We start from the raw sequence: 17,780 nt of genomic DNA, 5'->3' as shown, positions 1-17,780 counted from the left end.
TCATGTCATGTAGAGTACACTGAGATGTACTAATGTGGAGAAAATGTGGCACAATACTGACCTTGATATTTAAAAGTGTTTGCAGTGTAGACAGCTGCAGACAAGTGTTGGTCAAAGAGCACCGAGACAGCTGCACAGCGTCCAGCTAATGCCTTTTATGTATTCACCATTTAACCTGCAAAAATGTCTTTTTTTAAGTTGCTTTGAGGAGTTAGGAGACAATAATGTGACATGGTACATACTTTATAAGCATTACATAACTATATATAATGGCTCTCTGAATGAAAACTCGTATTGTTTTGAACGGGCATTATTAGAGACGACTAAAAGCGGGGCTTTCAGAGGACCCAAACAACATGTACCGGATATTCTGACAGCATGAAGTAAACATTGGATTAAACGCTCATAATTTCTGTTTTCAGTCACTTACAGGTACCTAAATTAATCTCACACGTTGTGTTCATACGGGCAGTTGTGGCAGATGTTTTTTCACATTAACATATTGTTCGCATGTTGCCAATTTAAAGCTTCACATCGGGCTAAGCTAACGATTGCTAACGAAGCCAAGTCTCCGAGTGACTCTGTTTACATCCTGAAACAACTTTGTGTGGAGTTATTGACTGATACCACCCGAACAAATGAATGATAAAGTTAACAAAGAGCGTTAGCTTGTCACTGCCATGCCCTTTAAATCCTTCTGTGTTTAAATGTGTACATTTAATGACGAGCTCAAATTACTTCTCTCTGCACTCACATTATTATTATTATTATTATTATTATTATTATTATTATTATTATTATTATTATTTTACCTTCATGCTGCACACTGAGAAGAAGTTTACAGACTTTGGAGGATGGTGTTGAAATGCATTTATCCATTAACTTGCATCTTAAAGAGTTAAGTTATTGTGGAGAGAAACTGACATAAATACATCATTTACATGTGACAAAGAAATGACAGAAAAATGACCTTTAACCCCGTTTCCACCAAACCATGTCCAATTTGGTTCAGTACAGTTGGCTATGGTAAACATTTGTCTTGCTTGCGTTTCTACAGCCAACCGTACCCTTATTTTGGTACCATTCTCAACTTTTAATGGTTATAAACGCCAGTAAGTGGGTACTATACCGAACCGAACTGAACCAGACTGAACCGGACTACTTAAAGGGGACATATTGTCCCTCCTTTTCACCTTTTCAATCAGTCCCTATATACTCTTAATGAAACATCTGTGCTGTGCGTTGATCAAAATATAACGTGAGTCAAGCACTGGAGGAGGTTTGTGACCCTGTAGAAACCAGCTCTCTCAGAATGCTCCGTTTTGGTGTGTGTCTCTTTAAATGCAATGACAACCCCATGAGTTTTCCCCATAGACATCACTCCTTTGTAGAGACAATAAAAATGGCGTACCTGCGTAAAAGCTTTGCGCTAGGCTGGAGGTGGAGTGCATGGGTGGAGATACCAGGGGAGGGGAGGGGATTTCTTATCAAAATACAACTTGTGATGTCACAAAGGGAAAACTTCTCTCTGTGTGGTAAGACTTAAGTAGACCACAAACAAAGGACTGGATGAAGTTGATTTTTTTAATAATATTTCCCCTTTAAGAGTCCTCCCTCAAAATGTGTGCATAGTTTACTGTTTGATTATTCAAGTTGCAGCTTTTCATGTTCGTGTTGCTGTGTTTTCACAGACTGCTCAGAGTGGATAAAATGAACAACATGTCGCCTGAGGTTGCTCTGCACCGGATCTCACCGGAGTTGCGGCCCTTGCTGTGCAGCGTTGTGCGGAACGGCCGAGTAGGACTCGACTCCACAAACTGTCTGCGTGTGACCGACCTCAAAACTGGGTGAGGAGGAGAGGATTTAAGAAGAGATGCATTGATGACATTACCTGTGGGTTTATCCACTCCACCTTGTCATGAGAAAGATGGGGAAGTGTGGACCAAACATAAAGATTGAATTATTTACAGATTTAGTTGATATGTGCGTATAAACAAGTATATCTGCACATTTGCAATGACTCACAATTAAAGTGTTAGCAGTCAGTCCAGTCATGTCAAAATGGATTTATAACACATTTAAAACAACCTCACTTCTAGATCTGTGCAGGTTTTTGTAATATTTAAAAACTGATATGAATAAAAAAACTCACAATAAAAAACCCCCCACAATAAATAACAATAAAAAACACACCACAGAGGAGCACAATGAAATGTCCAATCTGTTAAAACATGGTGCGTGGAGAAATATCTGTCATCATAACTGTCCCTTTATGTACCAGCATGGGAGTCTCTGTGAAAATGTTCTAGGTCGAGGTTTTGGTTTTTAATTTTTTGTCTTTGAGCATTCATGTTTATATTCTTTGGGATTGGTATGTTGCTATACTGTAGCAAATCATGAACATTTAATCCTAGAAAAAACTGTACTAACTTAATACACGTTCCATATTTAAACAAACATACAGCCTGACCCGGCGGGGATGAGCTCTCACCTAAACAGGCTTGACTGCTCACTCCGAGGTTTAGTTTTCCACTTTTAAAATCCAGGTGAAAATCCTAAGAAATATTGACTCTCTGGTTCAGTGACACCTGATGGTATGAATGACGTCCCCCTTTTATGGAAGCTCGTCTTTCAAAGAAAAGATTAAAAGGATCTCTATTGCTTAGGCTTTGCCGTTTAAACATGTCTCATAATTAATAATAAATGATTGACAAACATCCCTTCCAAGTTTGTTGAACTTACTGCATTATAGATCTGTGGGACGACGTCATTTTTTATCATTGTCAGACTGTTCTCTAGAACTGTGGTGACTCACCCATATCAGGCATGCGTTTACATACACGTCCTGAACAAGATTTCATCAGTTACCATCTCTTGTTTTGACACTGAGTCGAGGTCATTACAAACAAACTCTGTTTGTCACTTGTTGAAAAAAATAATGTGCTTGTTGTCTGTAAAGTCTTGAGTCCTTGAGGAAGCTTGATTAATAAATGAAGTTCAGGAGATGAGAACAATAAAGAAATGTAATGTTTTCCTTCAAAGCTTGTGAAACTAGAGTTAGGGTTAGGCACTATTACACCCATTGTTATTTCATGTTTTCTATTGTTGTTTCATTCGACTCCATTTTCAGATGCACGTCTTTGACCCCCGGTCCCTCCTGTGATCGCTTCAAACTTCACATCCCGTATGCTGGAGAAACCCTGAAATGTGAGTAAATGCTTCTCTTCTGATCTGGGTTGATGATTTTTTTATTCTTGGATTTTGAGAAAAAAATCTTTAATTAGAAAAACTTTTAGTAAAACAAAAAGCAGTCAAGCAGCTGTAGTAGTACTCTTCAGCTGAAGTTTTCCCAGTCCATAAAGGCAATTTTGAAACCTTTGCCCATTTTTATGGGTACATTTTTTAAGGGTTTTAATGACTTTAACTATAATTGCATAATTACTGTTTTTGTCTCTGGAGTCTGGTTGGCTTTGAAGAGAGCGATTTAACTGCTGTTTTAGGTTTTAAGAAGGCATCTAACTGTTAGAGAAAAAAGTCCTCCTCTGCAGGATCAACTGTCTTTTTGAACAATCTGAGCCTAACTGGAACTTCTGGTGGACGTCTGTGATCAGTCCCATTTGACCTGAAAAGATTAGCACAAGGCCATTGTTGTCTGTCTCTTCGCCGATGCTGGAGTCATCTAACACAGAATTTCAAAAACGTTTGGACCAACATGAGACCTTTAGTTTATCAAATATTCAAGAACAGGGCCGCAGTTTTCATACCAAGCAAAGAGGAAAGGATTACTTTTTAGGTGAAAGTAAGACTTAAACGCACAGTTTTGTTTTTACTTTAGATCCATCGTCAAATCAGATCGTCTTTGTACTCAGCTGTAAGCACAAAGACTGCATGCCATTTGTGATTAGTTAATTAGATTGTTAAGTGGTTAATTGATTTATTGTTCGTGGGCCTGTACTTTTCATAGTTAGCGGTGCTAAGTGTTGAGCGTCATGTGCAACTTCTCATCCATAAATGGCTGGTTTGATTAAGCTGTCTGAATTAACGGCATTATTCCAAACTTTAGTAGACAATAACTCATGCAGGACTAAAACCTGTCGAAAAAGTCGAGCTGCATGGATCCACTTTTTCAGTTCCGATTCCGACACATATGTACAATACCGGTACTGAACCTGATTATTTTATAAGTTATGATTAATAATAGTGTTACTGTTGTCGTTGGTAGAGCATCATGAGTAAGGCTTCACAAAGCTGCAGTAAAGCCGGCTTTGCTTCTCATCGAGCTGGCTTCACAAACAGGAAGCTGCAACAGCTGTCAAGTTTTCAAATAAAATATTTCAAACTGAAGTTCAGGAATTGTACTTTTGATCATACAGAAGGAGCTTTACCATCTGACCTGAACATCTTGTTGACAATTTGGGGGAACTTGCAGACCAGTCTGAAGGTCTTCAAAGCCAGATCTTATATGTCTTGATCGTACATTATCCGATTTGTAAATTACATCAACATCAGACAGAGATCGGAGCTGTCCCATACCTACCTCAAAGTAAGGTGAACTATTCAAAGAGCAGAGGCTCAGTGAGGAAAGTGGAGGTAGGAGCTCAAGCCGACTGAGATAGTTGATCGACTAAGTGAAATGTAAGACACGCTGGAACACTCAGGTTTAGACATTGTAGTTACTAAGCAAGCAGGGTGGTCAAAATAACTGAAGAAATTATTTAAGTGAAAAAAAACAAAAACAAGATGAGTATTATTGTGGTGATACCTAATCAGTAAGCAGTAAACAGGTTTTAGTTTCCACTTAACTCTTACTGGAAAGGTTTCTCTCTGCTGAATCAAGTCCCCACATCAGACACGCTCCCCTCTGAGCATGACTCGGAGAGCTCAATTGGAAGCCCGGCTGAGTGTTATGTGATAATGATCATGGTTTAGGATGAATTTTAACTCTGTGTTACTGGAATTGTGGTGACTCACCCATATCAGGCACGTGTTTATGTATGCCTCCTGAAAAAGATAACATCAGTTACCATCTCTTGTTTTGACACGAGTAGTTTTGCTCTTCACAAATCCAGTTTTGAGTCGAGGTCATTCCAAAAAAAGTCTGTTTGTAACTTTGCAAAAAAATGAATCTGCAAAGTTTCGAATCTTAGAGGAAGCTTGATGAATAAATGAAGTTCAGGAGATGAGCAAACTAAAGAAATGTAATGTTTTCCTTTAAAGCTTGTGAAAGTGCAAAACTATCTGCACTATTGCACCCATTGTTATTCCAAATGTTTTATGAGGCTACTTTTCTGGTTACGTTTGCAACTCATATTCTCATCGACTTCAAAGTTACAGATCAGATATAGACTCCTCAGAGTTGATAAATAGCTGTCCATTATGGATTATTGGAACAGGATTTTCTAAAAGTTTTTTATTTTTTTTTTAGAAAAGGTTCTGTCTCTTTTTAAGTAGTTTTTAAAAGACAATTATAAAACAATAAATTTAAATGAAAATGGTCTGTAAGCCACAGATGTTAAGGTCCGAGCATGCAGTTTGGGAACAATAAACATGCTGTTTCGATTAAGAGTATTTTTTATCACTGTGTGCTGCAAATGTGGCTCTGCTTGGAAAACAAAACAAAAGTGGCTGTCGTAAGGGGAAGTTAGTTTTGCTTATTTTGCAATATTTTCTGAAATTCCTTTTAGGCAGAAATGGTTGTGGCCAATGTCAGGATGTTGTTGCTAGACTTGAGGAATATTCAGGGTTTAAGAATATGCAGCACAGCTGTGGAGTTACTGCTACATGTCTATCTGGCAGATTCCAGATATATCTTCAAATGTTTGTAGCTGCACCTGAGTATTTTGTAGCTATAGTTTGCACTATGCGAATGTTCTTTTAAATGTTGAGATTAACAAAACTAAACTTAAAGATCACATATTATTCTATTTTTCAACAAGTTTGAATAAGTCTCAGAGCTCCCTTAAGCATGTCTGTAAAGTTTCTTGTTCTAAATCTGCTCTGGTACTGTATTTGACCGTGTCTGTAAAACCCTCTAGTTCAGCCCTGCTCTGAACAGGCTGTTTCTGTGTCTGTCGCTTTAAATGTAAATGAGCTGTGTCTGACCACGCCCCCTCTCTGGAAGGCTTTGGGTAGCTCTCTTCTCCCTCTATGCCTTGTTGTTTAAGGTAAGAAGGCAGACTCGGAGTGAAAATCAAAACACCTTGCTGTGTAAGGCTGAACGATTTATCGTTTTCTGATCGAAACCGCAATTTCAAAAAACGCCATCACGTGATCGCCAAAGCCGCGGTTTTTGACAGTGCTTCTCCCGACTGACCCAGGAGCTGTTGTCGTCTACTAATTTACAGACGCCGTCTATCCTGCCCATGCGTGTGTGACTTCTTTAGCCTGATACACAGCTCGACAGATAGCTAACAGTTTTCCTCCAATAAAGAAGCTGAAGTTTCTTTGTCCAGTCTTTAATAAAGGAAGCCCTGTAAAACTAAACAGACATCAAAACATAAGTTATTCATCTCATAATATGCTAAACAACCGAAAAGTCCGCTAGCTTGATGCTAACATCTATGAGAATTTGAATAGGAATGCTAGCGGTTAGCATCGCGAATGTATCAATTGTTGTTATCTCACGTTGTAACCTTATTAAACATACTCAAAAGATACAATGCAAGATCTGAACATGAAATGACGCTCACAGGCCAATGTTTCGGCCGTATGGCTAGAAGAAAATATAGAGACATTGTTGGCTTCTCTTGTTGCATAACTTCTGTGAACTAAGTCTCCTACGGCAACTCCAAAGGCACAAACTACATCAATACTTATGACCAGATTTCTGTCAAACTGACACTAAAAACAAGAACATCACACCGCCTGTGTGTTTCTTCTTAATAAATAAATCTGAAATCAATTCTTAACTTTATTTTCATTCTATTAATTTAGAGTTCTGGCATTTAAAGTTTTAACTGGTATGATGTAATTTCCTGTGATGTTTGTAAATGTTACTGTACATTGAGAACATTACACAAGCTTCCTTTAAAATCGTGATAAAAATCGAAATCGCAATTTCTGCTAGAAAAATCGCAATTCAATCTTTTCCTAAAATTGTTCAGCCTTATCGCTGTGGGAGTGTCACCCACCTGGGGGTGGGGTTACTGCCCTTTGTAATGTCATGAAGGTAAAATCTCCAAATGGCTTGTTTGATCACACGTTTTCTGATTGGGCTACTGACACAATGAAGTGTTAGACAACTATGGTAAACTGTATTTTGCATAACATGTGACCTTTAACCTTACATATTTAGCGCCTTTTATACAAGCACTCACCTTTAAGTTATTCGTTCAAACAGCATGGAAGGTAAGAACAAAAGAAGACAATGACATTTATAAAAATGAAACAAACAATTGTAGTTGAAAGTAAGATAGCAAGAACTCCATCAATAAGAAATATGCAAAACCACTCACCATTCACTGAACCTTGGCAGCTACAGTGTTTCTATTTCAAAGTTTAACCCAAAAGGTAACTGGACTCGGTTGTGGAGTTTGGAGGCTTTAACATGATCCAGGACTGTGTCCGGGGTCAACTAGGGCACTGACTTGTACAGTGTTGGTGTGATGTTTATTTGCAGACTCCTTCACAGACAACATTAAGCCTAAAAAGTGTTAAGGTTCCATATTGTTTTATTTTATCCATGCTTGTAGTTAAACTACAGTGTGTACTATACATGTGTGTGTGTTCTCACAGCCATAGTTTATAAAAAGTATTTAATTCACTGAGACATGAAAGCTGCAGTCCTCCCCCCAAACAAAAAACAGACCACTGGCATGGCACGCGACATCTCTGCAGCTGCTGTACCATAAATGCACCTTCCTGTGCTCTGGCCTGAGGAAGAAGGTTTGTCTAATCAAGGATGCAAGGCCGCGGGTTGGGTCGCTGCCAGCCTATGAACCTGCCTACACCTCTGGTAGCGTGCAAAAGAATGGCACACTCTGCACAGAGCTAAGCACTATTAATGCAAACCTGCTCCTCCTTCTATTCAACCACAAAGGTTAGTTCTGCACAACAAACATGTGTGGCCTTTGTTGTTGCACCTATAAAAAAACCTCATTACCTCTTTGAATGCCGACTTTGAGAAGACAGTTGACACAGTGCTTAGACTGAACAAGTTTGGCTTTAATAAATATATAAACATTAAAAAGTATCATAACTGATAAAAGGCTCAACATTGAGACCTCCATGTCATTTTACCTCCGACAGATTCCCAGTGGTTTGTAACTACAACCTGACCAATATATCCATTTGTTGATAATGGTCTGTCACTGACGCTATGTTTTCTGATATTGGCAAATAGGCAAACTTCTTTTACAGAACCTGTTAGGCAGAAAAAAAATGCCTGGGGTGATTTAGAAATGGTTTTGTAATGTGCTGTTTATAGTAGACTCACTTCCCCAGCTCCAAAGAATACAACCCTCTCAGCACCATCTGCAGCACAGCCGAGCAGACAGGGACGTGCATTGGAATTGGTTTGCAATGTATACAGACAGAGAGCGAGAGGGAGGGAGAGAGAGAGAGAGAGAGAGAGAGAGAGAGGGAGGCCTGGGTACCTTTGCATAAACATACAAATGCAAAATGTCCAATCCATGTAGAAGACAATGCACTGCTATACTTCATTTTTAATCAAAAAATGTTCCCTTTTAATTTGCCACAATAATCTATCGCAAATGCTTTTCATAACCCATTTTCAGCACATCTTCTGCTTTCCTCCTTCCTGACCCTCCTCCACTGGAAACAAAAAAAAACAACCTTCCATATGCACAAGTGTGTGTCCTTCTTTCACAAAGCAGAACAGAACAACCTTTGAGCACATACATAGGATGGTGTAACATAATAAAGGAACATTGTGAACCAGTCCAGGTAATGAGTTATGTGATTATGTTAGGAAGAGGTCTGTTACCTGCCTTAGCGAGGGTCTTTTTCAGGCATGCGCTCCTTTTTTCATCTCGCTGAAACGCACAATGCCTAAAGGAGCAGTGTACTTTGTTATGGCTCGATGGGGTTCTGTCACAAAAGATGAATTAAACGATCCCAAATCGGATCTGTTTGGTGTGATTTGAAAGACTCCAGTGGTAAAGATCCCAGAGCTCGACAACATCTGCACATCATGAGGTTGTTTAGACAGATTTATTTTAGACTTTTAATGATGTCAGACATTTCACACTAAGGTTTACTTTCATTTAGCTGAGTTAAAAATACTCCTTATATCTTCAAACTAGGTAGAATAAGTCCCATATGAACATTTAAACAATTGCACTTAGATTAATATTTGAAATCACTGAATCAGCATGAAGATTGCTTAACAAGTATTCCTCCTTGTCTCTTCTTCTCGTCTCAGGGGACATCATATTCAATGCACAGTATCCAGAATTGCCACCGGATTTCATTTTTGGAGAAGATGCCGAGTTTCTGCCTGAACCTTCAGAACTACCAGTAAGTTTAAAAACTTGTGCAGAACGTGGATCCAGTCTTTCTGGAAGAAGTTCAAACACTAATGTGTTGCTTTGAGAGCACATGAAAACAAAGACAGCCCACAGTTTGTCTTTGTTCTTTTCGCCTCTTGTCAAAGCCAGATCTTTCTCTTCGTTTGCATGGGTCTCCATGTTGCTGTCTTGTCATGATCCTAAATGTCAAACAAATGCGTCAAATTCCTGATGCCGACGTCACTGATCCAAATAGCCAGAGGGGGTTGAATAGGTGCCACAAACAGCCTTTATGTAAGCAGTGTGCAGACATCATGGGTGTGCGTTGTTTGATAGCTGAACATGTTGCAATAACTGGCAGATGACTGTATTTCATTATGCCATTTATTCTGTTTTGAATTACTGACTATCTTCAAATGTGATCGTCTTTGTGCTGCCATGGTTCACTGGCAAACTAGACTCAACATGATCCAAAGTCAAGACTATTATTCTGTGAAAGATCTACCTTAACATGTTGTGTAACACAGACGCTTCGTGATTGGAGGATTCACGTTAACCTGCTGTATTCCTTATATTTAAAATGATTCTTCAACTTAAAGCCCTTCAGTTCAGATCCTCAGGGATCTTAGAAACACATTCAAATAACTGAATCCCAGAGCTGTGGCCAGAGGTCCATTATCTCAACAACCTGTCCTCACAGCTTTGCAGCCGTACTTTCACATGACCATGTATTGCAAATCTTTTTTTTTTCTTTTTTTTTAGCCCTGCCCCAATGGACAGTTTATGTTGTGCTTGTTTTATGTAAATGTGTTGATGAGTGAACCACCAAACTGCCCAGAGACTACAGACAGAAATTAACCTAAGGCTCCAATCTGGCACATTTACATGTTTATGTTGATTAATGTGCACTGTCCCTTTAATAAATAAATCACTTTAACAACAGCTGTTTTGACACGATGAGGCTCATTGTAAGGCTCAGTATTTTATTTTTAAAAAGACAACTTTATCTGGCTTCGATAGCTGGTGGAAATAATTGAGGTAATTTAAGTACTCAAATTAGATGAGATATTTTAGTGTACATATTTCATGTTTAACTCCCAACACAAAATGTTAAGTTGAAAATATCTTGACTTTGTACTTTAACATCTACAATTCAAACAAGTGTTCAATGATAGATTGCATTTGTTTGTAGACTGCGTTTTCTGAGAAGTGAGCTTTAATGTTTATATTAAATGAAAGCTGTTGGACCACAACATGACAATAACTTCCTCAATCTTTGTCTTTGTCCATTTTTATAACGTCAGCTGAATTTCTGTCCTTAACTTGAATGTTGTTTGTCCAATCCTTAAATGTCTTTTTCTTATTACTAACTTATAAAGTATAATAAGTAAAAAACTACTTTTAAAGTATCATTGTTTGCAGTGCATATTGTAACTTCTGTGTGGTAAAGGTTGGGGATTGGATGTGGCAAATAAAATCTGTTGAGGCAAAGTTCTGGGTAGGAGGAGAAAAACTTGGCTCAGCAGGCTGTTTTCATTGACTGTTGGTTTTCCTAAAGCATCGATGCCTCTGGGAAATCAGAATACTTTGTGCTTTGTATGATTTTCTGAGTGGGGGGGGGTCGTTATGCAACCTGACATAACAAAATGTCGTTGGACTGCTCATCAGTACTACGTGTCCCAGTCGCAGTTCTAAATGAAACAACCCTTGGTGTAAACATATGACCCCTCGGTGGTGAGGGTCCACACCATGTAACTGGAGCGTATATCTCATACCACCATTTTGGTTGTGAGCCGGCTCATCTTCTCTGCTCTGGTAGCATCACAACAACATGTGCTAACAGAGCTAGCATGCTATTTGTCGTGAGAGTGCTCGTAGTCTGTCTCTGCTGGTTTCTTCTTCTTGAACATTTATTTCTGTGATTTGCAAGTCTCACTCTTTTTTCTATCTATTTTTTTTTTATTTAAATGCTTCCAGACATCATTTATCGTGGCAGCCTTAAAGATCAGTGAATTTGAATGGTGATGTCAACATCGAGAAAAGAACCACCCCTAATACCAATACTGGTGTTTGTATGAAAATAACTGTTATTCATGGGAAAATTCAGTCTGATTGTTTTTAAGTTAACCAAATAAACGACTTGATACAAGTTTGACGGGGATTTGAATGTCTCTCAGCGTTCATTGACTCAGGGAGATTATCAGGCCTTGATGGAGATCAGGCCTCTATTGAGTCTTTTTCTCACTGTTGTTAGGTGACTAGCATGCAGTTATCCAGGGCTATTTTTGAAGCAGTCTAACACAGAGAAGCTAAATTCCCCTGCTTGTGTCAGAGTCTGGGAGAAGAGCGGGTAGTATTGCTCACCGTCTCACAAATCCAGCTGTGCACATAAGGGGAAGTACCTCTGCTGAGCCAGTTCTTGGCAGCCCATCGCTTGTTTATTTTTCTCACTTGTATTCCTGCTGTGTTTCGCTGTTTCTGCTCTCATAATCCTCCCTTCGTCTCTCTCTTTCTCTCTCTCTGCCCTGAGATCCTCCTCTCCTACACACTCCTTTTCCTGTATGTTTGCAGTAAGTACAACCCCCACTAACTCTGTAAAATACTAAATTCCCAGCACCTTCTTCCAGCTCTCCCAAAATCCCCCTGGTAAAGTTTTACCATAAGCCCCGACCATGTGTGTTTACAAAGAATCCTCTGAAAACACTTGTCCAGGTTTCTGCAGGATACTTTGTGACTTTTATTAAATGAAACAAAATGATTAGATTGACAAGAAATTCAAACATGATTTTGTCTCAGACTCCAAAAATGAACTAAAATCCACGAGGATTCACTTGAGGCCTTCACAAGCAATCTGTTTCAAATCTTTTTTTATCCAGTGGGCGTTAACATTAGGCTAATTTTAGGTCTTCTGTTAGTGGCTGCTTGAATTCCTGATGTCTCAGCAACATATTACTCTTGTTTACGGCTAGCCAAGGGTATCATTAGCTCCTCTGTTTAGCCTTGTGATTTTTTTGTCCTTCTGTCATCAGGCGTTGAGTGGGTTACTTATACATGATTCTGTTTCGACAGAAATGTAATTCTGTTGGATAAGAAAAACAAATGCCATTCCTGCATGGTAGTCTTGTTCTTGGAAAAGTTTTAACTTTGAAAGCATTCTTTACAACTGACCCAATGTCAAACCTAAAAACAAGGGCATACAACGCTTTTATCAAGTTTTAGTAATAATAATGATAATAATACATTTTATTTGTAGCGCACCTTACATTTAAAAGAAAATCTCAAGGTGCTACAAGTAGGCGTACCATAAAAAGGTTTTGATATTTGTATTTTACAAACTTTACAAATGTATTTTTTTTTATGTCGGTAACCTAAAAATTAAAGATTTATCCGAACATGTAACACAAACCATTTTTATTTCTATTTAGTTATTCATTTTAATACTTAAAGCTCCCTTGAAGGATTCTCAGTGTTTGTTGACGGTGGCGCCCCCTGTGGTCACAGATATACTTTTATCTGCAGTATTTTCTGATCTTGTCCGCTACATGTGTAGGTAAATGTTTTTTAAATATTTTTTGAAACCGTCGAGGATATCAATCATTGTGAAGCCTTACTGTGGAAAAAGTAAAAGATGGCTGTTTCTCCTGCGTATTTGGTACTACAAACACTTTATCTTTTCACAAATGGTCTTATTTGCTTTTGAAGGCAATAAATAAGCATTAATATAAATGTCTGTTATTTTCATAACCAGCTAAAAAGCCATCACGGGAGCTTTAATATGTTGGAAGTAATGGTTTGTTTACTGCTGCTTTCAGAGATTTAGAGGGAAACACGTCTATCACTTTTTAATTAATCTTGTTGCAAAACATCCGGGAAAATAAATAAATTAAAAAAAATGCCCCGACGACTACAGCTTTTAACAAACACTAGACTACGTCTTCTGAAGAGTCCTGGCTGGCACTTTAATATTACAGCCACGATAATGAAGACATCATCAAACATTAGTGACTATTAAGAAAAATCCTTTCAACATTTAAAGCCACAACACACGAGGGATAAAAAAAAAAAAAAAGACTCAAGCACTGCTGCTGCATGATGAGAGGCCGCATGCACCACAAATAAATCCTTTACAGCAAAACTGTTCCATAAGCCATGGAATACAGAATGGGCTAAGTCTGCCGCAGATTTACTGAGGTTCACTGTTGCATTGTTGTTATGGGAGCAAAGGTTCTTTGTCAAGTGCATTGAAGGCTAAATAGCATCCAGACAGCGGGTTAATTGGCCACCAGGGCAGTTCTCCACCTCAGAGTGCTCTAGGCTTGTTTTTAACTGGTCAACACAGTTATAGCTTTGGAAAGTCATCAGTCAGTCTAATGGGTTTATTTTAGGGTCGATGCAGAGACATTGTTCCTTTTTACCATGGAAATAAATCTTAATATAACCATGGATTGGTCCCTTACCTCTTACGATCACTTGACCACTCTTGACACATTTATAGCCGACTAAACTTTGAGATTTAATTGATTCCACTCTGTAGTTAAATTGCGGCGCATCAGAGATGACTTCAGAGAGGCTGTTGTAAAGTTTTAAATAGTATAAAACATGCAATGCTGATTTTACCATGGGAACCAAATTAGTGCAAACCAAAACTAAAGATGTGGGTGACTGACTGCATTGGCCTAGTGTAGCCAGTAGACATATTTAACATGCTGTCACCCAGAGGAGAGTACTCTGCGAGTGCTAATGCTAGCTTGGTTAGCAAGGTGCATCTAATATTAGTGTTAAATGTGATATAAATCCGGATGCTAATCGTAGCTAGCAATAAACAATCTGACTTATTGAATTAATTAATTCTGAACAAGGCTTTCTTCATGGTTGTTTCACAGTAACATGCTGTATGGTCTAGGATTGTAAGGATATCAGAATTCTAATCCTCATTATCATACTAGAATAAATCAAATCATTTGCAAGCACACTTTTCTTATTGCACAGGGTAACGTTTCGAAACATAAACCAACACTTCATAAGTGCAACTAAGACAGTGTGATTTCCCCCGATGTCTGTCTGTAAGGAACACAAACAACTTTTACAGCTTTGGGTTGAAAATATGACTTAAGTGCTGAAGTTTTCATAGCTTCATGTTTTTGATACCATCAGTCGTTCAAATAACAGAGACTGTATTGTTTTTTGTTGCTTGAACAGATCATTTTTATTTTGGCTGCTGGTCAAATGGAAAGCTCAAAGTGAAATCTGGCGCAGTAGCCTTAAACTGGCAGGAGCTAATGTTAATGGGCCTGCTCTCCTAGCTCGACAACCCAGATGTAAATTAGCACATTAAACAGATAGCATCTTTTAGGAGCAGCTCGGTTTGCCAGTACTTTGATCAAGAAAATAAAGATAAAGTATTATGTAGGCTGTTTCAGGCTGAAATGGAATATCCACCTGGGCAATGCGTCACATTTATCGTTGGCATGTGGTTACAGTATGCTGCAGGGAGGACTGGAGGGCATTGAATGACAAGACAATGAGTTGACTAGGAACATCCCCATTTTTACAACTAGTGGTATTGAAATGTCTTGAAGTATCACATGTTTTTACACTCTCAATCCACACTCTATTCCAGTAACCACCTGGCCGCATCCAGCTTTGGCTTGTTGAAGACGCATCAGTGTAGTGGAGAGGAGTTGGAAAGACTGCAAACTTAGGGACAGGAAATGCAAGCAGAGTTGGTTGTCATGAGTTGCTTGGAAAAATACTCAAAGAGGAAGAAGTTACCAACAAAAAGAGGCAGGAAAGGAGGGTAGGTGGAGAGGTATTTAACATCTCTTACGTAGAACATGTACTGTTGCTTCACATTGTTCTTTTGTTCTTCCCCAATTCAGTATATGATGACGAAATGTTTCACACAAACATCTGCAGGAAATACTGTCTTTTCTTTAGTTTGATGTCATAAGTTGTCAACCCAGAACACGTATGAGTCGCCCATCTGGATCTGGTGTATGTCACTTGCTTTTGCTTGGTTAAGATAGTCATTTTGTGACTGTGATGTGCAGTTCTCTAATCACATATCTTCAAAAGTGTTCTTCCATCCACTCCCTTCTATGATTTGTTGTACACAATTACCGTAAACACCCAGACAGTTCAAGCTATTGCAGTTGTGTAAAGTAAACCATGCAAGAAGCCCTGAAAGGTCTCTTCATGTATTTGTATTTTTTGGCCCTGTAAGTACAAATCATGCATGCCTTTGATTACTGACAAAGAAGAAATATTTTGAGCATTTCAGATTTTCCTTCATTGGCTGTTCTGTTTATTTTTTTTAAACCTTCTGGGACCTATGATTATGCTTGTATGGACTGTTATTTCTTCTATTTATGTTTTCTGTGTATAATAGATTTAAAATACTAGGCGGAAAGTTTATGTGAAGCCAATTGGTCTAATCACATCATACATGTTGGAAAAACTTTGAATGTGATTCTGGCTCTGGTGGCTTAAAGATGTTTGGCTGGACAGATGAGCGCTCCATTTTCGGGTCTTTAGCATTTATCAGTTATCTCACGTCCACACCAAAGACTCTGCTTTATTTTCAACATTTCTTTTAACGCTACTTTTGATCGAGTTTGGTCACTTTTGGTTTATTTATTTGTATTTATTGTTTTATCCAGGACACTCTTGAAAAATTGATTTTTGATTCCAAATGTTTGAAAAGTGCTATACAAGCTCAAGTACCATGTCTAAAACAGAGCTTTAAAAAAGTATACCATTTCAAACCACAAATGCAAGTATGCTTGAATAAAAAGTTTAATCATTAAATGTCTTGAAGATTGAACAGACTGTCCTTACCCTAATGTCGTCAACATTTTCCAAAGACCATGACATACACTCATCGTCTGCTGTGATATAGGACTAAGTATGCTGCACATAACAGTTATTTTTAAAGGCACCTCTCTCTTTACTCATCTAATCCTTCTGTTGGTCTGCCCTTCAGTCCCCTTCTTTGTGCCTCATGTTTGATTTGTTTGGTCTAGACTTGACCAGCCGAGCGTGCATCCACTAAGCATTCTGGGAATTCCCCCATGTGTTTTGCATCTTTTTGACGTTCTGTGTTCCTTTGTCCATAAAGCTAAGCTCCGATGGTCTGTTTAGATACAACTTTAACATGTTTTCACTTATCTTACCTGCAGATAAGATAAGTGAGCTACGAGCAGTCACACTGTAAATTCCAGGATTGTCTCCGTGTAATAGTTTGGATTATTTTGGCTCAGTCGTCTTTACTTAGGCAGTCGTTTGTTATCACACTTTGGGGTCTAGGAAAACTCAGCCGAGCAGGTTTAGATTTAGCACAGACAGGGAGGATTTAATTATTTTTTTTAAATAATAATTATAAAAGAGTTTTCCTGTCTGCTTTTTGGTTCTGCATGAGCATGCTTCATGTTCAGAGATGAGCACTGTAACAAAGAGTTAGGAAACTGTTACTTTTTGTAGCTTTGATGCAAATGTAGTCGCTCCTTCCTAATCTGGATGAATCCATTTGGATTCTAAAGCTTTTCTAGTAGATGTCATTAGACAATTCAATTAGAAACATTTCAATTCAATTCAAAGGACTTCATTGATTCAATCGGAACTTCATTTGTCAGTGCCAACAAGTCAAAGCTTTCAGACTAAAAAGAAAAAGTGGACAACATGTATGTGAAACAATAAAAGCAGTTTTCAAGATAGAGCCAGTTAGACTAAGATGACCATTAAAAACAGCATAAATGTGTTGATTTTAATGTAAGCATCCAGACATGGCACACCTTATCATGAGTGGTAGAGATCTGTAAGTGTGTGTTTTGGTTTATGGTGTGTGTGTGTGTCCAGGTCCTGGCCAATGATTTGACTGCTCACTTTAATGAGCTTGTTGAGAGGGTTAGGGGAATGTTCCTCATTGTTTCTTCCACTGTTGCGTTGAAAGTGACAATGGATAGAATAAAGCACCTGTAAACAGCGTTAGTAACAGCGATTGGTACGAAAGCATTTGATGGAGTTTGCTGAAGAAGAAGAGGCGCTGCTCACATTATCAGATGATTATTTTACTGTGAGCTTTGAATGTGAGATATGGATTTTGGTTGTGGTGCTGAGGTTGTTCGATCTGTCTGTCTCAGTCTAGAGTTGATCAAATCCACATTGAGTATTTAATGTTAGTTATTTTGGGGGTTTGATCTTCTGTAGGTGTAAAAAATACAGAGCAGATAAGATAATAATAAGACAAAAAAATCCTTGTAGGGCTCCAGAGGGGATGGTTTCAAGAGAAGATGAGGGGGCTATTCCACCTGACCC

General features: G+C 38.5%; 2 protein-coding genes across 3 annotated transcripts in view; one reads left to right on the top strand and one right to left on the bottom strand.

Moving 5' to 3' along the window:
* Positions 1-205, bottom strand: part of rbks (ribokinase) — a 39,837-nt gene extending 39,632 nt beyond the window's left edge. The window contains exon 1 of the mRNA XM_079368972.1: positions 62-205. The gene's annotated coding sequence lies outside the window, so the exon portion shown is untranslated. The remainder of the gene's footprint in view (positions 1-61) is intronic.
* A 121-nt stretch (positions 206-326) lies between these two features.
* Positions 327-17,780, top strand: part of babam2 (BRISC and BRCA1 A complex member 2) — an 89,376-nt gene continuing 71,922 nt past the window's right edge. Inside the window, exons 1-4 of one of the 2 annotated variants that reach the window (XM_079368970.1) lie at positions 327-432; positions 1,692-1,847; positions 3,131-3,207; positions 9,383-9,477. In XM_079368970.1, coding sequence (XP_079225096.1) covers positions 1,711-1,847; positions 3,131-3,207; positions 9,383-9,477 — 309 coding nt within the window. In that variant the 5' untranslated portion in view covers positions 327-432; positions 1,692-1,710. The remainder of the gene's footprint in view (positions 433-1,691; positions 1,848-3,130; positions 3,208-9,382; positions 9,478-17,780) is intronic. The other variant, XM_079368971.1, reaches the window with a different exon arrangement.

Source organism: Symphodus melops (assembly GCF_947650265.1).
Source record: "Symphodus melops genome assembly, chromosome: 19".
Lineage (NCBI taxonomy): Eukaryota > Metazoa > Chordata > Actinopteri > Labriformes > Labridae > Symphodus > Symphodus melops.
This window is presented reverse-complemented; position numbering and strand designations above follow the sequence as displayed.